Source organism: Sus scrofa, chromosome 7, assembly GCF_000003025.6.
Source record: "Sus scrofa isolate TJ Tabasco breed Duroc chromosome 7, Sscrofa11.1, whole genome shotgun sequence".
NCBI classification, from domain to species: domain Eukaryota; kingdom Metazoa; phylum Chordata; class Mammalia; order Artiodactyla; family Suidae; genus Sus; species Sus scrofa.
In genome coordinates this window covers 53,229,095-53,251,930 of record NC_010449.5, presented here as the reverse complement: position 1 = coordinate 53,251,930, position 22,836 = coordinate 53,229,095, and the positions used below count along the sequence as shown (strand labels likewise).

Sequence of the window (22,836 nt, the reverse complement as noted above, 5' to 3'; positions counted from 1 at the left end):
TCTGCAACTCAAAAAGGTAAAGCTGAAGGGGGGGGGGAAGAGTGGGGGGGATGTTCAATTGTGCTTTGTATAATGACAAGTCCTTTAAATGATCTCTCAGTGGCATCTGTGGAGAAACAGATCTCTCAGTGGCATCTGTGGACACACAGAAAAATAAAGCAGCTGAGAGGTGGCCCACACTCACCTGTCAGGCTGGTGTTTGGGAAATTCCCGCAGTTGGAATACAGGTTTGGTCTCAAATGAAAGGAGTCCTGTGGCTCTCGGGCACCTTGTTGTACCAGGGGCACCTGGAAGCACCAAAGGTCACATTATAAGGGAAGACATGAAACTGCCTCACGGCCCTTTCTCTCCACGATCCCAGAGTGCGCTGCTGCTGCGACAGCCTACACAGAACTTTCTGCTCAGGCAAGGGGACGCCGGGGTGCAGGAGGAGTCCCTGGGAACCACGCTGGGGGTACGCACACTGCCCAGCCCACTCTGCCATCCCAGGTGATGCCGCTGGCCACGGCCCCCTGGGCTCAGCACATTGACGCCTTTGGAAATCACTGTCTGTGGGAACACTTCAAAGGCTCTATCTATAAGTCAAGGAAGTAATGGGCTCCTTCCCTCTTTGGGTTCTAGAAAAACAAGAAAGTAGAACCCTCTCCTTCTCTTATTCAGAGAGAGGAACCACAGGCAAGCCCCTCTCTATGAGAAAGCCTCTATGAGGATGGGTTAGAACTAGGGCCTATTTTAAATGCCGTTCCTGAAATCAATTTTTTTTGTTTCTTTAGGGCTGCACCCAAGGTATATATGGAGGTTCCCAAGCTAGGGGTTGAATCAGAGCTGTAGTCACAGGCCTACACCACAGCCACAGCAACACGGGATCCAAACCACATCTGCGACCTACACCATGGCTCATGGCAAACGCTGGATCCTTAACCCACTCAGTGAGGCCAGGGATGGAACCCGCATTCTCATGGATACCAGTCAGGTTCGTTAACCACTAAGCCAAGACAGAAACTCCTGAAGTTAATTTTTAAACCATTTTTTAAAATCTCTTAACAGTAGGTTTCTATCATTTTTCAGAGAGACTGGCTCACCTAGACTGAAATGGTTTCTTCAGAAAATGGTGAAGCAAAGACTATTGGTTCCCGGAGTTCCCGTCGTGGCTCAGTGGTTAACGAATCCGACTAAGAACCATGAGGTTGTGGGTTCGATCCCTGGCCTTGCTCAGTGGGTTAAGGATCCGGTATTGCCGTGAGCTGTGGTGTAGGTTGCAGACTCGGCTTGGATCCCACGTAGCTGTAGGCTCTGGTGTAGACCAGAGGCTACAGCTCCGATTAGACCCCTAGCCTGGGAACCTCCATATGCCGCGGAAGCGGCCCAAGAAATGGCAAAAAAAAAACCCAAGAAAACAAACAAACAAACAAAAAAGACTATTGGTTCCTACCCTGAGGCTTCCTTATGGCCTACTCAGGAAAGATCTGTCTTAGTGCCTGGGCCAGCGATCCAACCCGGGCCACAGCAGCAACCTGAGCCACTGGAGTGACAATGCTGGATCCTTAACCAGCTGCACCACAAGAGAACTCCCAGAATATATCTCTGTCTTTATTTATTTTACTGTTATTATTAAGTTTTGGAAATTGCTCTTCCCTCTCTCCTTATTATGTCTTGGAGCCCAAACCATAATTATTGAATACTATAAAATCTAGGGATATTAAAAATGGTCAGTATGGGAGTTCCCATTGTGGCTCAGCAGAAACGAACCCGACTAATGTCCATGAGGACGCAGGTTCGATCCCTGGCCTCGCTCAGTGGTGAGCTGTGGTGTAAGCTGCAGATGCGACTGGGAGGCTGGCAGCTGCAGCTCTGTTCAACCCCTAGCCTGGGAATTTCCATATACTGCAAGTGTGGCCCTAAAAAGACACACACATAAAAAGTATTAGGTAGAAACTAAAAAGCAAAAGTACATGGCTGAATGCAAGCATCCTGGAGAAGGAGCCCTGCCCGGTGGCACCCCCAGGAGGCCACACCCTGTGCAGAGCACAGCCGCTCCACAGGACAAAGCACCGCCCTATGTCTCAGCTGGTAGATTTGGGGATTGCTACGGCTCCTTCCAGTATGAATGACCTGCGAGTCTATGGCTAGGCTGCCATCTCAAGCCTTCTACCACTTGTTCCCACAGGTCCCCTGGTGAGGCCTGATGCTGAATAAGGCAGCAAGCAGCAGCATTCTAGGGCTCAGGGTAATGCCAGGCTCTCTGGGCCGTTGAGCACACCTGGTCAGAGGAGTGCTGTACACGGTCTGTTCAGCGTGGGTTCCATGCACAGAGCAGCCTGACCGTGGCTGCTCTCAATCCAAGGAAGGGACAGGCCCCGGGGGTCACTCACCTGCTGAGTGAAGGCTGGGCCTGGCCTCATGGACGGCTGGTCGAAGCTCACATCTGGGAAGAAGCTGGTCAAAGATGAGCCCTTCAGGCACAAGGAGAGACCATTTAGCCTGGAACCCAGGGCAACACAAGCGTCTCCTCCCATCCTGAGGACCTGTGGGACTCACCTGGGCTGGGAGGAGCTGGAAGTCCGACTGGGGCAGCGAGGAGGCTGCCTGGGGCTGCTGAGCAGGCGGCTCCTGGGCCCGGGGCTGCTGCAGCAGAGGCTGGGGGAGGTCCTGGGGTGTGGGGTAAGGGGGTGGGGGGGACACCTGGGCTTGGGCTTCTGTGGGCAGGAAGGAGAGTGGACTTCGATCTGAGGACGCCATCTGAAAGACAAAGCCACCAGCTATTTCTTATAGGTTCTAGGAGCAAGTCCTTTCTGATTAGGAATGTCAAAGTGAGGAAAAACCCTGAGATTTTCTTCACGCTGGTAGTCTACACCACTCTCTGAGAAGCCTAGTTCTGCTCCTTCAAAGCATATTTCAAATCTCACTTCCCCACGAAGCATTTTCCAGGCAATGACAATTTCTATTGTCTTAAAAAACAAACAAAACAAAACTCAGCCAATTTAACCAGTTTCCTTTCAGTTTTCTCAGTTGAAATTGTGCTTGTCTTTTTAAAGCCATCACTCCTGGTTAAAAATGGAAGACTGGAAAAGGCATTTAGCTCTGCTATCTCCCAAAACTCTACTAAAACCCTGAAACAACACTAAACAACAATAAACATTAATAAACAACGCTAAAACAATAACAAACAACACGAGGATGAAGATAATAGGAGAGAAGAAAATGGCAACAAAATTTGGAAAATGAAAAGCAGATGGCCGCGCAGTAGCTGGCTGAGCAGAGCTGAGAGAGCCAAATGCTTTGCTGGCAGCGGGGACAAGCAAGAGGCAATCTGACTTACATCATCACAGAATCCCTAACAGGGTCTGGAACTGAGGCAACGGGCTGCAGCAGGTGAAGGTGGAGCTAAGCCAGAAGGCTCTCGACAAAGTTTAGGTGGGCAGCAGGCAGACTCCAGGAGCCCTTGCCTGGATGGAGACTGAGGGCTATCTCTAGACAGGGCAGCTCAGGATCTCTGGACGAGGTGCGCCAGGCCCTAGGAGGCGAGGCGCTACTGAAAACACTGGGTTCAGGAGGACGTTCACCATCGAATCCTGTGTCCTCCACCTCTTTCCCAGCTCAGCCCTCCGAGAGCTGGAATCCTGGCACAGACCAGGTGCAAGGTCAGGATGGTACCCTATGGGGATCTGACCAGCCTAGGAGAAAATTGCATTTCCCCAAGGAAATGGCTGAGCTAGATCACTCTGCAGTGAAGACCAGACACAACAAGCCCACCCGGCCACGCAGAGCTTCCAGTCAGTTTTGGTGTGTGTGTGTCCTGTTCTTAAATATGAGCAGAGTGACAAGGATCACCAGACCATGAGGAAAGCATCTGAATGAAAGCCAGGGACCGAAGACAGAGAAAAGAAACTTGGAGAAATCTAGGGAGGGAGTAGCGGTCATGAAAAACAAAATTGTCATTATAATATTTAGGGCTATTAAAAAACCTTTATCTGTTAAAAAAAAAAAAAAAAAAAAAAGGAGTTCCTGTCATGGCTCAGCAGAAACAAATCTGACTAGTATTCATGAGGATGCAGGTTTGATCCCTGGCCTGGCTCAGTGAGTTAAGGATCCGGTGTTGCTGTGAGCTGTGGTGTAGGTCGCAGACATGGCTCGGATCCTGTGTTGCTGTGGCTGTGATGTGGGCCGGCAGCTACAGCTCCAATTCGACCCCTAGCCTGAGAACCTCCATATGTTGTGGGTGCAGTCCTAAACACACATACACACACACACTCTTATCTGTTATAAATACATGTTAAAACACTTGTAATATGTACCTCTATATGCATTTTTTTAAAGTAGGGATATGGATAAAACAAGATTACAAAAATGTTCGTAATTATTGAGGGTGGATGGTGGGTATGGAAGAATTCATTATATTATGTTCTCTACTTCTAATGCAATTTGGAAAAATCTCTATAACAAAAAATAAAGGAAACTGAAACAAAAATTACCACTAAAAATCCCAGAAAGATCAAAGATGATATTGCATCTATGGAGTAAGTTTTATGCTATAAAAAAGGAATATTCAGAGAATAACAACAACAAAACATTCTTGGCAATTTAAAAGTATGAGAGCAGAAATGAGACCCTCAGCATAAGGGTTGAAGATAATGCTGAGAAACGTCCAGAAAGCCGGGGGAAAAAAAGAGATAGAAAAGAAGGGAGGAAAAAATAAAAAAATGAGAAAAAAAGTAGCTGTCCAATACTAATACATTCAAGAGAGAACAGGGGAAACTGAGGAGAAGAAATCATCAAAGAAATAATTAAGGAAAATTTCCCAGAAATGAGGGAAATGAATTTCCAGGTTGAAGAAATCCATCAAATAGTCAGATTCTTATCAAGCCACATCATCTTGAAGTTTCATAACAGCAGGAACAAAAAGATCCTACAAGCTTGAGGAAGAAAAGGAGTTTTCACTCCAAGTATTAATCAGAATGGCACTGGATTTCTCAACGACTCTAGAAACAAAAGGTAATGGATTAATACCTTCAAAATTTCCAGAGAAATTATTGCGATTTTGAATTCTATACTTGGTCAATTATTAGCTAAATGGTGCGCAGAAGGAAGATCCATTTAAGTCATGCCAGGTCACATGTACTCTTATAAAGCTGTCGGCAGATTTGTTTTTAACTGTATTGAGAGATCGACCCAATCCCGAGAGTTTAGGACTGAGTAAGTAATACACACAGAGTAAAACCAGACTAAGAAACAAGTAAGACGTTTATTAACTCCCAGGAGAAAAAGATGTTCGTTTTGTTATTTCATAGTAAACACTATAATTCAACTCTGATTGCATTATTATAACCATGAAAACACTGAGCACTGCTCTAACCAAAACTGTACTGAACCACACTGTTAAGCTGAGGAGAGTGAGAAGGAAATATGCATGGGGGGTGGGGGGAGGTGTTGCCGGGTAAGAGGGCTGGGAGAGTTGAAAGAGAACTAAATCCTAATCTTTCATGTCGGATGTCATTCAATAATACCTAATACTAAAAATCTAGAACAAAATAAGCATGAAATAACACTGTTATACCAAAGAGATTGGCTAAAATAGTGGAAAGCAGCCATCTCCAGGCACTGAGAAATATGGCTGTGAGGAAGGGAAGACACTGTTATTTCATAACAAGCCCTTTAGAACTATTGGGACTTTTTAAACTATGTGCACAAGTAATGTGACATTGATTTAAAAAAAAAATCTAAATATTAAGCAAAAAATGAAAACATCTGAAAAAGGATGCTCTCTATCCCTACAGTCTCCTTAAAATGTAGCTAGAAAGCAAAAGTAATATTTTTATATCCTATAAAATAATCTGCAATGTAGAATTAAAGGCAATCCAATAATAGAAAAAGAACCATTAAAAAAAAAAAAAGATTATGAAATATCCTCTTACCCTCTCCCGAAAGGGATTACTCATATAATGAAGCTCTCGTAGTTCATAATTGGTAAAGAATGACTAATAACTGGATCTGCTAACTCCTTCCGTTGTGTTCTGTCAGCTCTTTCGTGCTAAATCATTACTCATTTATAGTGAAGTGGTGAGTAAGCTATGTTATAATGTATCTAGGGAGTGACCAACAGGTTAAAAACATATTCATTGATGACCGTGGTAAGGAGAACCACCCTAAGATCTTAGAATAAAAACAAAGTCAACAAGTCAAAATATGATGTTTCCACCCTAAATTTCTGTAACAGTCTTCAAAATGTACCTCTTTCTAAACAGACTTCTTCAGGTTCTTTTATACATATATAATCCCTATTGTACCTAGTGTTTCAGCAACAATAGAAGCATCCTTTCTTTCTCTCTCTCTCTCTTTTTTTTTTTGGCTGCACTTGCAGCGTGCAGAAATCCCAGGGCCATGAATTGAACCCATGCCACAGCAGCAACCCCAGCCATAGCTTGGACAGCACAAGTGCCAGGTCCTTAACCTGCTGAGCCACCAGGGAACTCCAGAGGCACTGTTTCTTCAATCTGTCATCATACTTAGGGAGGAGGTCTAATCCAATATCAAAGCCTCAGGAAGGTACTTAAATGTCTTCCTCAGCTTTCCTTTATGGCTTAAAGTACTCATAGAGTCCTTTTTTTTTTTGGCTGCACCTGCAGCATATGGAAGTTCCCAGGCCAGGAATCAAATCTGAGCTGCAGCTGCAACCTACACCACAGCTGTGGCAACACCAGGTCCTTAACCCACTGAGCTACAGTGGGAACCCCCCCTTTTTTTCAGAGAGTCAATTATTGATTTTCCACACCAAATTTAAAATCCCAGCTATCTTAGACTTACCTGGACTATATCCTCTACACCCTACCCTTTCTTCTAACCCCCAACTTCATGAGTTAATACTGCAAACTGTTCAGTGTTTGCCTAAGAGCAATCAATACAACAAATCTGCTATCAGAAAAGCATTAGTGCATCCTGAATTCTTTAATTTTACATAGAAGTGAGAACTGACTGCATTGGAGACCTTGTGGACAATGGCTGGTGTGAGGACCCAGGCCAATTCCTATATGCTTCAGTCAGTTTCAGTTTGTTTGCTTTTACCTGTGAGGCAGGATATGGGTTCAGTGGGCTGGTTGAAGAGAGCTGTCTGCTGAAACCTTGATGTGCTTCAGGGCCAGGAGAAAGTGTGAGGGGGCTGACAGGAGGCTGCCTACGCCGAGAGGGGCCGCTCAGGTTTGTGGTGGAAAGAGATGGGTTGCTGAGGGAGAAGAGGCGGAGTGAAGGGTGAAGGGCAGAGGCGCTGGGAGCGGATGCCTGTGGGTGGCTATTGAGGGAAGAGGAAAGCGCTGTCTTATTGAGCGTGGCCTGGATGGAAGGGTTGCTTCGAGAACTCTGGAGACCTAGAAAACAGAACAATTCACAAGTTACTTGTCATAATTTCAGGCCGAATCTTTTGTTTTCCAAAGATTAAAGAAAACTTAGCTCCCTACTGTTTGTATTTGATGATTATTCTGTGTGAGAAGGAGCTCTGGGCAGCTCTCCAATGAAAATGGTACCAAGAGCAAGGAAAAGACACACTCAGACTAAGAAGTGCCATCAGGATGAGACAGATAAGATCCTGTGCATACAACCGCTGGGAGGGCAGGACTAGGTAAGCAGGGGGAGGCACTGCTCCAACCCAAGGAATAGGCCTCAGGAATTGTATAAGCAATTCTGTGTAGGGCCCTGAATGCATCTGTTCCAGGTGCACAGCCAGGACCCTCTGCCACCTTTGGAAAATACCCTTTTACTGAGAGTGGTGGCTCTTAGGGAGCTGCCTCAGTGGGCTCTTTAAATACCCTCAGCTCAGGAGAATCACAGGAAGGGACACTGACCCATGTCTCCTGCCCCAGGGTTCCTTTCTTTTTGTCTTTCTGGCTCCTGAGAAATTGTTTATTACAGTCTATTCCAATTCAGGGAAAAGGAAATTTCTGCTGGTACTTTGTTTTATTTGCAGGGGAAGGTAGTGATTTTCAGCAAGAGGGTTTAAGAAAGGCACTTCCATGGCACAGCCTATAAGGACACAACCTCAAAGAGGCCAGGGACCCCTGTCCCATGCCCTGATGGCTCCCTGGCACCTGGTGGGGGGCCTGGCAGAGTGGCTTCACTCCATGAGTGAATGCTGCTGCTGCTGCTGCTGCTGTGTCTCAGTGGGTGATCCCCATGACTCAGAGCTCAGCCCACCATTCTTGTACCAAGCAGCTGGGTGAGCAGAACTGTGTGTTTTCACATTGATAAAAAGTGGAGGTTAGATTAAAATTATGGAAATGAAGAAATGACAAAAGAAAGCATTATTAGTGGCAAGTGATTTTTAAAAGGTAGGAAAGTTGTCTCTGATAAAACTCTTAAGTAGTTATCTCACCACTCAACTCCCCATGAAAAGGTCAGAGATTCGGCTGGCTCAAATAAGAATTAAAAATAGAGCTAAAAATACAGATTTAGACTTAAAAAAAAAACCCACTCATTCAGAAAGAAAGCAAAAACATCTTTAAAAATATATGTGCAACTTTGCATACCATGCATTTTAAGGAGCGCATAGAAACTTCAGCACTGCTTCTGACATATTCTGGACAAAATAATGCTTGTTTAAGAAAAATAACAGCCAATGATTAAACACAAGATTTTCAGCCGAAGCAAAGGTGGAGGCTGTGCTGGAGAACACCAGCTTCCCCAAGACCCAAGGGAGCTAAATGCCCATACTGATTTACTCATGTGACCTTGGATGTCTTTGTTCAGAGGCTTTACCAAGGTCACATAAACAAAGAAGCAGGATACTAAAATGACACCCTCCCCCAAATAAAGGTGGTCTCTGAAATGAACCCTTCACACCTAAAGTTACATAGCATGATGGTGGCAGGAGGTATCACGATAATCATCAGAGAACCTTGCAGGTGACCGCGCTTTCATTTGAATGGCAAGTTCTGCTCTGCACGTACAAGTCTTGTTGAACCCAGGGTGTAAACCAGCAAGCACTTCCTTCCCTGAGACCCCATCGCCAAGGATCCTTTCTAAAGGAAATGGTCCATGCCACCATTTCTAGAACCCTTAGGGCCAGGGGCTGTAGTACAGCACTGGGAATGAGAGGGATTGATACCTGCCCTAGACACTGACGAAAACATCTGTTGGGGTTTAAGCAAATGTAGTCCTGTTTCAACAAGGGGAGGGAGCAGCAGGCACTCAAACTCATACACAAACACCCCAATCGCACGTGGGCAGCTTTTAATAGAGCTTGAAGCACTTCTGAAAATCTGAACCAATGATTTTCAACTATGGTAGATTTCTATTTAATATACTTAGCTATCAATGATACATATTTTCCTTGTAGCCACTGTAAATTTTCTAAAATATTCTCCTTTGAAATCCAATGGGAAGTTGGAGGGCTCCAGAGAGACAATTATCATTATTAATATCATGAGTGGATAAGAGCCACAAACATTGTTCAGCTAACAAAGAACAGATCGGACACTTACTTCCTGACTCTCACATCTTATTCTCTAAGCCCCCAGAACATATGGGCTGGTGGAGACAATGAAGAATGGGGTTTAGCAGAGCTGCTCCAGAGCTCATCAAATCCAGCAGAAAGAGAATCGCCAAAGTGATATGTCAGCAGGGTTGAGAGCTACCAGAGCAAGTAAGCTGTTATCTCTAACTCAGCAGCAGTCACTCTCATTCGATGATTTACTAACATGCCACCTTAACTGTAGTGCCTACAGCTAAGCTACCAGGGGACCCAGGCAAGAGCCTTATGGAGCAGAGACTACTTACCAGAAGAGCTTCTTATGCCCAGGTGAGTCATGGCAGCAGGAAGGTTGCCCACACTATTCCCCACACTCATACTACCAAAGAGGTGGTCACTGGTGTCCAGGGAGGCTGGCAGGGGTGCTGAGTAGTGGAGGTTGGTTAGATCTGGCAATGATCCCCCAGTGTTTAGGGTTCCCAGAAAGGGTGAGAGGCCTATGTTTTGACCGTTGTGTGGAAAAGCACTGAAAAAAGAAAGAGAAGTATTACTTTCTAAAATGCATTTGGCTGCTGGGGGATAGGACATGTATGATATTTTTCCTTATTACATGAAAGCAGTGGGCATCAAAGATCTAGGTCCTCGTGTGGACTCTGCCGCTTCCTCATTCTGAGAACTTGCATTCTTCGCTTAACCTCTCGGCAGTGCAATCTGCTTATCTGCTAAGTCAGACTAAGGATGTCATCTATGTCCACGTCACAGGAATATTTTCTGAGACGAGATTAGATTGTTGCAAAAGAGCTTTGAAGATTACAAAGCATTATATAAAACGTAAGACACTGCTTTGTTACTTAAGGGGTTCTTTTTTTTACATTTCTAAATTATCTTTCCTACCCCCCCCCAAATTATCTCTATATCAACCAGATACCTTCCAAGAAGTATTTTTTTCAATACAGTTTTCATATACCTTAAAGCGAGAGACGTTACCATTCATTTGTCAGAAACTGTTGGATGGTCACCCTACGCCCAGGCACTAGGCCAAGCACTGGAGGTGTGAGTGAGTAACGTGTGCACACTCACGGTCAGGCCCATCCCTGACATCCGCAGGCCTGGAGCAAGAGCACAAATGGAGGCCTGCATACCACCTGTCTACGTTTTTAAAAGTTATAAGTCAAATCAACAAACCTTCAAGGGAATTATGTTCTGTCCTGATCAACTGTACCTACATTAAGAGCCTGGAAGGCCAGATTCAAGTTTAGAATTTTCCTTGGAGTTTGGCGCTGGAACAGACACAGGGGTGGTCCCAACCCTCAGTGTCCCTCAACCAACTCTCCTCCAGCCCTATTCTGCACTGCAGGGCGTGCACGTGGCTATCCCAGCCTAGGGGCCCAGCTCTGGCCACACTCCACATGCCCTTGGCCACCCTCTCAGGCCAGGGTGTAGGTTCCCAGGCAGCCCCTTGGACTCCTTACTCCACGGGGGTGCAGCCTAGCACAGGTCTGAGGGGCCCTGCTCTTGGGGTTCACCAGCAGGCCCGAGACACACTGGTAAGGCAAGCAGCCGCGGTATTGTAGGAAGCCTACTGGGCCAGGTCTGATAAAAGTAACACTGGGAATGCAGAAGCAGGATAGACGGTGAGGGGAAGGCCTGATGAAGTACACGACTGTGTGTTTATGGCACGGCCAAAGCAGAGTGGAAAAGGGGTGTGTGGGGGGGAGACGAGATGGGAGAGGCAGGTGAGTGAGAAAACAAGGGCAAGAAGACAAGTTGTTCTGAAGAGTCTGGATCAGGGATGGCAGGAGACAGGGAGCCGAGGTTCAACCTTGAAAAGAACATTTTGGAAATGCCACTGTGGTTAGCGTGGAGGATGGCCTAAGGGAGCAGAGGGAGAGAGAGGGACAGCTAGTTAGAAGTGAAGGTGCCATTAGCCAGGAACGTGGGAAGATAATGAATTTGATGGAAAACACTGTATCATACAGCACACGGCAGTAGAGCCAGGCCAAGTGCCAGCCACCAGCTTTAAGGCCTCAAGACACTCAGGCAAAGCAGGAGGCTAGTGCCATAAAGAAAATAACCTGCAACATAATACAATTCAGCAGTGAAATGACATAACCTGACGGTACAAGGTGTGGAAGGAGTGACCAGGAGGCTGGAGGGGGCTTCCTACAGAATGTCTCAGCTGAGTTTGGAGGCCAAAGAATTCAGGTGATCTGACAGAAAAGCTATTTCTGGTAGAGTTCCCAGCACAGGCAAAGCAGAGAGACATGGAGCCACAGAGCAGGCCCTAGGAACTTCGCCAGGAAGGTCAAGTTTAGGAGAGGTAATGGGAGATGGGACCGGAGGAACAGGCAGAAAGCACATGAGCCTTAAACCAGCACACTGATGACGAGAAGCCAGTGGAAGGTTGAGAGCAGGGAAAAGACACAATCATCCTTACGATGATAGGCTGGGGGGGGGGGGCAGGGCGAAAGGAGCAGAGCCTGGAGGTGGAGAGGTGAGTTATGATGCCGCTGAAGAGTCAAACCAGATGTAAGGAGAGCAAGGAGGTGGAGAGACAGGGAGGGAGTCTAGAGATATTTCAGAAAGCATGCGGGAATGACTCCTGATTTTCTGGCTTGGGGACTGGTGGAACCACCCCCACCAGGACAGGGAACACGGAGGTGTATGAGTAGACTGGGGACAAGGGTAGGTGGTATGGGTAAGGTAACGAGTTCTGTTTTAGACACTGAGTTTCTGTAATACGGGAAGACGTCATGGGATGCCTCGTGAGGGCAGTTCCACTGGAACGGTGGGGGTGGAAGCCAGGCCACAGAGGGCTGAGACATGGACAAGCAGTAAGGGAGTCTCAAGAGTAAATATTCTTTCAAAAAGCATGGCTGAGAATTCTAGAAATGAGAAAGAAGTAACTACAATGGAATGCAGGGTCATGGAAGGACTTTTTAGTGCAGGATCCTTAAGTACATTTAAACACAGAGACAAAACTTAGTAGAGAGGGAAAGGCTGAAAACACGGGAAAGGGAAGGATAAGCAGGAGAGAGAGAGGCCTCAGAAAGGGCCTGGGACACGGCCTTGAATCAGAGGGACACCCGAGTCTCTGAGACTATGGGAAAAAAAAGGATGGCAAGCGGGCAGCTGAACATTCATTCCTGATGGCCTCTCTTTTCTTGGTAAAAGTAGGGCTGGGATAACTGTGGAGACTTGAAATGAAATGGGGACTCAGGAAAAGTATGCAATCTGATGGGTGAGAAAGGATAATTTTGGTTGTAGGAAAACTGAATGTGGTATCTCAGGTGCCTGAATGTAGAAAACTGATAGCAGACAGACTCACAGATGTACGGAACAGACATGTGGTTGCCAAGGGGGTGGCGGGGGGGGGGAGAGAAGGATTGGGAGTTTGGGATTAGCAGAGGCAAACTATATATAGGCTAGATAAACAAGAAGGTCCTACTCTATAGCGCAGGGAACTACATTCAACATCCTGTGATTATCTGTAATGGAAAAGAACATGAGAAATAATTTTTTAAAACCTGTTTGCAGGGCTAAAAGCCAAAGAGTAGGAGATAAACTTGAGAACCCAGAGCTGCTCCCAATGAGGACAGATGGGGTCTCTGAGAAGAAGGCTCCCTGGGTGCTCAGGTGGCAAAGAGGGCAGAGGGAGGAAGAGGGATGGCAGAAACCATGTCTTGTGGCACAGAGCCAGGATGAAGAAGATAACGGCAATCAACGTGACTCAGATGGTCAGTGACATTCAAGACAATTTCTCTCTAGTTGAGAGGAATGCAAATTCTAACTTTCCAAATACAGCTGTGACCTGCTACAGACACCTCTAAGATGTGAGGTGAGTGATATTCTAAGGCAGCTAATCATTCTCCCTGGTTCAAAACTCTCCAGTAACTCAGACCTTACTCTCAGTCAGGCTACACCCACCTTCGTACTCTCGGGGTCCTTGTCATTGAGGTTCCCTCTGCCCGTCCCTTTACTTCATCCCAGATTCTGGTCACAGGCCATCCTAGCAAAAGCCCTCCCGGCCATCCAGTGTTGCCTATCTCCTTTCTTTGCTGCCTTTCTCTTTATCGCATTCACCAGCACATGACATATACTTATTCGCTTAATTGTCTTTGCCTACGTCGTTCCCCTAGAGCGTTAGCTCTTTGAAAGCAGGGACTTTGATGTGTTTTGTTCACTACTCTCCCCAGTGCCTAGAATTACGGGGTCAAAAAATACCTGAATGAATAGGAATCACTCAATAGAATTCTGCCTCTAACATAAAAGCAAAAAAGCAACTTTCCTTATTTAAGAAACACCTGCTTCATGGAGTTCCTGTCGTGGTGCCACGGAAACGAATCCCTGGCCTCCCTCAGTGGGTTAAGGATCTGGCGTTGCCATGAGCTGTGGTATAAGTCGCAGACGTGGCTCGGATCTGGTGTTGCTGTGGCTATGGTGTAGGCTACCGGCTGTAGCTAAATTGGACCCCTAGCCTGGGAACCTCCACATGCCCTGGGTGCGGCCCCAAAAAACAAACAAAAAACAAAAAAACAAAAAACAAAAAAAGAGAAAGACCTGCTTCAAAGCTCTTGGAGGTGGGGACAGGGGTTTAAAGCACTGCAGTCCCATTCTGTAATGCAGACAGACCCTCAGGGCCTTGAGCACGTACCTGTCTGAGGATTGAGCCCAAACAGGTTGAGAAGAATCTCAGCCCTGGCTGTGGGGACATCCTCCACCCCAGGGGTGCGGGTCGTCTACCCGGCACGTGAACTGGCAGGCTTTCTGACTTTCCAAAGGGATGGACCCTCATCTCGGCTCAGCAGGTTGTTAATCACAGGGGTTTACATTTAAGGAGTCAAAAAAGAATGCCTGCACTCCAGCTCCTCAGCAGGGAATGCCGGGAACTCACTGCATGGAAGGCATGATTAGCGAAATGATAAGGAAGGGCGGCCAGATCCTCCAACATATGGCTTGTATTTGGCGACATCCGGCAAGGGTCTCGTTTTCAGGCCATGTGTTCTGGGCCTGAGCAGGTTTGGGTTCCAGGCCTACGGGGCAGCTCTGAGGGATGCGGGGTCCACAGCCACCAGCAGCGCCCTTGAGGGCGTCCTCAGGGGTCGGTCCTCTCTGTGAAGACCCGCGGGAGAGAGGCCTCCCAGGGTCACAGCGGCAAGAACGACGGGCTCAGCCTCGCATCAGCCACCTGTGCCATCCCAGACGCCGCAGGCTCCGCCTTTACGTCTCACTTCCCATCGCCCCACATCACATCTCACGTCACGCCTCGCTTGCGTCACGTTCCGCACCACGCCTCCCGCCACGTCTCACATCCCGCCTCGTGCCACGTCTCACGTCATGCCTCACCCCTCCGTCCCACACCACGCTTCACGTCACACCACACACCATGTCTCCCATCCTGCCTCACCCACACCTCATGTCACGTCCCATGCCACGCCTCACGTCCTGCCTCCTGTCACGTGTAACGTCACGCCTCCTGTCTGTCAATGTGTTGCCTTCATTGTCTCTGTCCTCTCCGTGGTCTTCCTTGGTCTTAAATTCCTGGGGAACCTCTTAATCTTTTAGTCCTGTACTGATTTTTGTGAGCTGGTTCAAAGCTTTCTGGGAGAAAGCCAAACCCTCCTAAATACGTTAATTAATTATTCCACAGAAACGTTTTATATTGCAAAATTTCCCAGTTATTCATCTCCCATTAATTTTTGAAATAGTGGTAAAATGTACATGACATGAAATTTCTCCCCTTTCAGTGTGGAGTTCTAGGGCATTCAGTACGTTTGCAGAAACTGGCTTGGCCAACCTCTGTGTCACCAAGTTGCCAGGTGCCATACCTGCACCTTCTGCCTCTTCCGGTGGAGCTGGGTGTCCACTGAGGGGCAGTTGAGCTACTCTCAATGTAGTTCCAGCAGTTTTACTTGCTGTTGTGGTTATGGAATGCTACTAAACAAATGAAATACGAGAACCAAAAGAGAGCCGTTCTTATGAAAATTCAACCTCTATAAAAGTTTCTCAGACCTCTCTGATGAACAAGGACTTTCCTTTTGGGAAAACCTCTAAGCCATGAACTGAGAGGATGTCACTTACCTGCCACCTCCAACGTCACAGGATCGAGGGCGTCCTGACAGGGACTGGATCTGGGGAGAGACACGGAAATCCGGGCTTACTCATTGAAAAGCCGAATTCAAGTTTTTCAGAGGTGTCTTTGCAAGTATATTGGAGCTCCAGTTAATGGAAGTGAGAGCCGGCACATATAAATAGCATCCTTACAAAGCAGCCATTTAAATTTTGACTAAACTTTTCCAGGCAAAGGGGAGGCATAATATTAATAAATTTTCTTAGTTTGAGGCTTTCATTTTATTTTGTTTTTTGTTCGCAGCTACAGCATGCAGAGGTTCCCATACCAGGGACTGAACCCAAGCTACAGCAGCTGCAACGCTGGATCCTTAACTTCCTGAGCCACCAAAGAACTCTGATGCTTTCTTAATTTATCTTCTAGACGAATATTATTTTCTTACAAAAAGACAATATTTTCCATAGAGAGCTTTTAAATAAATATTCATTTTCCAATTGGCCTGAGAGGAAAGGGGAAAAAAAAAAAAAAACGCGGTGAAGAAAGAGGATTTTTTTTTTTTTTTTTTTTTTGTCTTTTTGCTATTTCTTGGGCTGCTCCCGCAGCATATGGAGATTCCCAGGCTAGGGGTCCAATTGGAGCTGTAGCCACCGGCTACACCAGAGCCACAGCAACGCAGGATCCGAGCCGCGTCTGCAACCTACACCACAGCTCACGGCAACGCCGGATCCTTAACCCACTGAGCAAGGCCGGGGATCGAACCCGCAACCTCATGGTTCCTAGTCGGATTCGTTAACCACTGCGCCATGACGGGAACTCCTAAGAAAGAGAATATTAATGTCAGAAGAAAATAAATACTTCAATTAGAATCTAAGCTCCGGGGGAGGGTGTAGAGAAATTTTTATTTTGCTTATTGCTGTATCCCTGCACCTAGGATGCCTGGCAATGGGTGCTCAATAAATATATGCTGGGGAAAAAAATGAATGAACCTATTGACTCAACTCTTCTTCTCCCAGAAATGATTTATGGAGAAATGCAAATCCATTAGAACTAAGAAATGAACACCTCTTCCCATAGAGAGGAGTCCCTGGTACTCGGGGAAGAGTGGGTGCCACTGCCCCCCTTGTGGGAAGATATAGTTGTCCCCTGATAAAAGCCTCCAAAACCATCTATGCCTCCCACAGCCAAAAAGACATGGGCTGCTTCTCCTGAGTTTAAATATGTGAATTTTAAATCATGTTTCACATCCCCCCTTCCCAAAGATTAAACATCAAAACATCCTGCTTTTACAAAAGGTCTTTCAAGCCTACCCTAATGCTAATGAGGACTTTGGTAGACTTGGGGAAAGACACTGGAGCTGGACCAGGGGTAGCCAGAATGGGTGGGGAGGGTCGAGTATGAGACGATACAAGCAATTACGGCAGCACATCTCAGGGCTGGGGCAGATGCACTGTTTTCTTTCAAAGGCGACACATGCTCTATGAGAAGCCAGCTTAGGTACTGTGTGGGACTATCTTCCCTTCCACACAGGTGAGTTTACAGAGAGAATCATGGTGAGACAGGGACAAACACTCAAAGGCTCTTGGAAACCATTAAACAGAGGACTTCCTTACTGGCTTCCAGAGGACTCGGGTCGAATGGTCTTGCTTACAGAAAGGAATAGCTGGTGAATTCTGAATAGAAGCTGGTGACTGGTGGAAGGTGTGGGCTACAAAACAGAAACATCTGCCTCTGACTTGTAACCAGGTCTCAGTGCTTCTAGTAATACAAATGAGACATGAGGGACCAACAGGCTTTTCTGGATGAGTCAAGTTATGTGAAAACGAGAAAGACAAGAGATCCCTGGACTAATGTCTCAACACAACTGTGATCATTTTCATTTGGACCATCGTTCCCTAGTAGATTCTTCTTATTTCCGTCCCCAGACATCTGCTCTGCCTTTCCCCTCGTTCCTTGTTCTCTCCTCTGCAGGGTTTGAAGATGACCTCTGAAGTGCAAATATTCGGTGACAACAGACACAGCCAAGTGCTGCCCACCCACCTCCTTGGTCTCCCACAGCTGTTTTGGCAGCGGCTTGGGAACATTTAACAGATTCTCTTCCTTCAACGGGCTGGGGAAGGACACGCCTGAAGGGGAGAAGAAGCACATTCACTGCGTTAGAAGACAGCCGAACAAGATATCTTTGCAAAAATGATTGATTTAATGCACATCTACTGACTGTCCACAGGGAAGGTGTTTTGAGCATGGCAGTGGGGGCTGCAAAGATGAGTAAGACATGGACTTGGCCTTTGAGGACCTTACCTCTAGTGGAGGGAAAGGGTAGCATCTGAATCCCCATGGCCGGAAGGAGAAGGGGGCGGGGGAGGCCCAGGAGCGCGAAGGGCCCAGGCTGCTCCTGGGCAGACCAGGAAGAGCCCGTGTGCTGAGGGGAGCCCTTTAGGGACACAGGAAATGGGCATTCCTGGAGAGGGAAAAATAGCAAAGGCCTGGAGAGAGGGGAGGTGGTGGACGACCACGGAGCAGAGCCACTCTTTCCCACTGGAGTGTAGGGTGAGTACAGGAGAGGGGTCGGAGGGTCAAGGCCAGGCCAGGTCAGGGCGGGCCTGCAAACCTGGGGAGGAGTGAATGGGAGAAAAGGGATGGGGAGAGACCCACAAAGGTCAAGGCGAGATGAAACAAGGAAGGTAACAGAGGAGTGTTGTATGGAAGAGGTGGTGGCAGTGAAGCTACTGGTCAGGGGGTGGGAGTGGGGTAAGGAGGACTTCAGAACTCGGGACGGAGGCTGGGCCCCCGAAGGGCCCTGTCCTGGCTCTTCGATGCTGTGAATCAGCCTGGCTCTGTACTGGGGACCAATCCTGGGCTTTCTGCTTTAGCATCCTGCCAGGTAAAACGGGAGTGCTGAGCCCTAAAACAAGGAAAACTTTGTTCTCAGAGAGAGACAAGAAGACAAGGGCCAGCCCTCAAGAAATAAGGGAGATGGAGTTCCCGTCATGGCTCAGTGGTTAACGAATCTGACTAGGAACCATGAGGTTGCGGGTTTGATCCCTGACCTCAGCGAGTTAAGGATCCGACATTGCCGTGAGCTGTGGTATAGGTCGCAGACGCAGCTCTGATCCTGCATAGCCATGGCTGTGGTGTAGGCCGGCGGCTACAGCTCTGATTCGACCTCTAGCCTTGGAACCTCCATATGCCGTGGGTGCACCCCTGGAAAAGACAAAAAAAAAAAAAAAGACAGAAATAAGGGAGCTGTTGTGTAAGGGGTTTCATTAGAGTGATGGGTGACTGCTCAGAACTACATATGCTGTTAGGTTCCGGTGACTGGGCAGGCTCCAATGTGACTCACACCACTGTCCTGTCTTCACCTCACCCTGGTTGGCCTGTTTCCTGAAGGAAAGCGGTCCCCAGAGGGAAGCCACTTAGAGCCTGAAATCTGAGAGTAAATTCTGAGAATGATGCAACACACCTCACAGTTAACCCACTCAACAGCAGTTATTTCTCCTCAAATGTTCTAGGCTTTATCAATGATCCCAGGTGTCTGCCTTAATCCTGACTTTCAAACCACTCTCTTTTGAAAAGCTTATTTTGTCAACATCCTTGCTGGGCTTCCTTTTCTTCAAATATTACCTTGTCTAACTGTTAATGTCAACTGCTTCAGAAAGGTCAGCTCCATGAGGGCAGGACCTTTCTTTTACTCCCTGCTGAGCAGTGCTTAAAACAGTACCTGACCCTACAGCCCTCTCTCAATGCAGAGATGGGAATAATAGTTTTGAGAGCCTTTATAAAGCAATACAATGACTCCAGAATAAAAAATGGCTCTGAAAGATCCCATTAGATGATAGGAAAAGTTTTAAGGGCTGTGCGAGGTGGCTTCATGACTCAAGGCTACTTCTCCTAAGAACTGGGTCACAGGAATATGGCTGGAGTGTACTTTGACACCTTAAAGGGGACTGTTTCCTTACAGCCGTTCATCATTGTTTTTAGTTTCCTTTCATATCTAAGACCGGTTGGGAATTCTTCAAAGAACTCACTGGGGACTACAAACAATCTTGAAGCCACTTCTTTATTTCTTAGTGGATCAGATATTTATTGCTGTTTCAACTTTTCATGATTTTGTTCATGGCCTAAAATGGCTTGCCCAGAAATGAGCATATAAGATAATGAAAGAGAATTGGGCCTCCTCATTTATCATTTATCATATTCCCCATAAGTCCTGATCTCTGTGATACATAAACCTAGTTTAGTTGTTCACCTCTGGATTATGAAAATTAAGTTTCAGATTATAAAATTTTAGGGAAAAGAGGAGTTCCTGTCATGACTCAGCAGTTAACAAACCCGACTAGCATCCATGAGGACTTGGGTTCGATCCCTGGCCTCACTCAGTGGGTTAAGGATCTGGCGTTGCCATGAGCTGTGGTGCAGGCTGTCGGCTACAAGTCCGATTCGACCCCTAGCCTGGGAACCTCCATATGCTTCGAGTACAGCCCTAAAAGACAAAAAACAGCCAAAAAAGAAAGAAAGAAAGAAACAAACAAACAAACAAAAATTTTAGGGAAAAGAAAACAGGTGTCAGACCCTCATCTGTCAGTGGCTTGTCATTTAGTAGATCTCCAACATGACTCTAATCGGCTTTATGAAACTCATTAACTTCTGCAAGGTCTGCAATTTCATTTTGCAATCAATTTGCATTTTCCTCACTTTGTTTATATCTGTCAATTACTGACTCATAAAAGTTTCTAAACAGGCAGAGAAAGACAGCTGAGGAAGGAAGGACAGTGGAACAACTAATGGCCTATGTGACCAACTCATTAATATTTTCATGTGATTACAACTTTTGCTTCCCTGCACAATCTTGTGACTGTGGGGCTGTGGGGACTCAGCTGATGAGGAGCCTTTGTAATCTAACCACACGTTTCCTTTCTCGTGGCCTTGATCATAGCCAGCCTTAATTTTATGGAGCATCTCAGAGAAGTAAACCAGTCAGCAGCTGTCATCATTTTGCTAAGTCCTGAAAAGATGAGTATCAGCGCAGATGTTGCAAGAACGTTATGATTTACTATAGTCAGTATCCCACTCAGCACAGGTAGGTGAAATCAATCCATACCTTCCCCGTGGACATCATTCTCACCATCACAGAAACCTAGTGGGAAAAGGGGGGAAAAATTTTTTTATGTGGTGCTTTCATTTTTACTTTTTCATGAATTAGTAAGGCTTTCTGATTCAAAATAGGATTTTGAAAATTCCAAGGCAATTTTGGTACACTGATATTCATCCAAAATGCATTCATATTTATATTTACACTACAATTAAAATAGATATGGCTAAGTTTAAAGTTGGTGCCTATCTACTTTTCTTCAAAATTATCTTAAATTTTTTTACTGCCTCTGTCCTGAAAGAACAGTTTACAAAGTCTGAGAACCTCTATCCAAATCACAAAGAAGTATACAGATCAAAACTCTTTTTCCAAATGCTTTAACAGGGGGGAAGAGGAGGTAACTTAAAAAGGTCTACTTCACTATTTCACACTCACCGCAAGTGTTCAGAGGAACAAACTGGAGGGTCCAGGCTGTATACTGTTATTTATACTTTTTGAAAAGAGTCATTTTAGAAAGAAAGTTACCCAGAGTCTCACTCAGTTTAAACAGTGTATGTGATAGCTATTCACAGAGTTTTAAAAATTTGACTTACAATAAATTTTGAACGAATACAGTATTTTTAATCCATAAAAATATTGCAGAAGACAAGCAGAGTATATCCTATTGCTTTAAACTAAAACCGAAGCATTGTGCCAAGGATGTTATTATCCGTTAGCATTCTCCTTGGAGCAATCAAATGTACCATGTGAGTATTCAGTATAAAATCAGGAACAGATTTCTAAGTTCTAAGCCTTTAACTATAGGTTACTTCAACTTTAAATGTTTCTGAATAAGCTTAATCTACAAGCTAACCTGAGTAGTCTAGAAAACTTAATGTGTAATAATTATTCACTCAACATAATTAAGGTCCTGCACAGACTGCTAGGTGTGGCCGGGCCTCACCATGTAGGTGAGGAGACAGAATGTGGAAGGAAGCAAAGTCTAACACAGGCGGAAGATTTTAGTGATGCCCAGGGGGTGGGCAATACTGAGACTCCCCCAGAAGCACTAAAATTAAAAACTAAGTACACTCATAAAGACAGAAGTTCCCTTAGGCCCACGGGAACAGAATGCAAGTTAGTGATTTAGAACTTTATTTAGTACACACAGAGACTACTTGAGTAAGCTTGCTAAAATGCAGATTCCTGGGCCCCAGCCCCACAGTTTTTGATTTAGAGGCGGAGAATGGGCCCCAGGGATCTACACTTTTAATAATCACCTCAGAGGCCTTCACGGCAGGTGGTCTCTTGGAGGGACATGGACGAGTCCACAGCTTAATTACAATCTAAAACACAGACTCAAGACAGGCAGTGTGAAGATAACATGCAGAGAGACGAGGGGTGTGGTGCTACAATCAGCACTGTCGAAAGGAGGGTGAGGAGTTTCCAATTCATACTTTGGCGTCCCTAGGACCCTCATGTGGGGAACTTGACCATGCGGGTCACTAAAAAGTGATTTCTCTATCACAGATAAAAAACTAAGTTTTTACACAGCAGTCTAGATGGTATGAAGCATCTCCTTCTCACTAAGCCACCAGTCACTCTGGATTTAATGGGGATGGTCAGTTTTCATTTTAATTAGTAAGTCTGACCTGTTCCTGGCACTTCAAGACTCAATTGAGGGCTACCTGTGGAAGTGCCTGAGTGGCAAACAGACCCCCCCTGTAATATCCTACTAGTGCCACCCTCTCTGTCAGACTGGAACAGAGGGAAGGCTTCCTGCAGGAGGTGGCACCTGAGTTAGGCACTAATAACAATAATAGGAGCCAATGTGACCGTTCCCTCACCATGCACCAGGCACTTAGATGATCTCAGGTCTTCCCCACAGCAACTCAGCGAGGCAGGTGCTATTATCAGCCCCCCCAAATCACACAGCTATTAAGTTCAGAACTCTGGCCTATGTGCCTTCAGAATGTCCAACTTCCTGCACCTGGAGGGATTTAGACACTCAGGAGTGAGGATGAAGGGGATGCCCCAGTGTAAAGATGGGGGCGAAGGGGGTGTACAGCAGGGGCAGAGAACAGTGTAGTCTGAGGGAGCTCAAGATGGACAGAAGAGGAGATGAGGTTGGATTGAAGCCATCAGCCAGTAATTTGGCACTGACGCGGGGGATAGAAGGCTTTGCTTAGACAAATGACACGATGAAAGCTAAGCTTGAGAGAGAATGTTTTCATGGCAGAGCAT

At 46.2% G+C, this 22,836-nt stretch overlaps 1 protein-coding gene across 2 annotated transcripts in view; it reads right to left on the bottom strand.

The window, feature by feature from the left end:
* Window positions 1-22,836, bottom strand: part of CRTC3 (CREB regulated transcription coactivator 3) — a 109,669-nt gene that overhangs the window by 4,055 nt on the left and 82,778 nt on the right. For both annotated transcript variants that reach the window (XM_021098911.1, XM_021098912.1), the window contains exons 7-14: window positions 20,623-20,658; window positions 17,562-17,647; window positions 15,536-15,585; window positions 9,763-9,980; window positions 7,060-7,358; window positions 2,539-2,739; window positions 2,373-2,453; window positions 185-287 (exon numbers count right to left, since the gene is read on the bottom strand). In XM_021098911.1, the coding sequence (XP_020954570.1) occupies window positions 185-287; window positions 2,373-2,453; window positions 2,539-2,739; window positions 7,060-7,358; window positions 9,763-9,980; window positions 15,536-15,585; window positions 17,562-17,647; window positions 20,623-20,658 (1,074 nt within the window). The remainder of the gene's footprint in view (window positions 1-184; window positions 288-2,372; window positions 2,454-2,538; window positions 2,740-7,059; window positions 7,359-9,762; window positions 9,981-15,535; window positions 15,586-17,561; window positions 17,648-20,622; window positions 20,659-22,836) is intronic.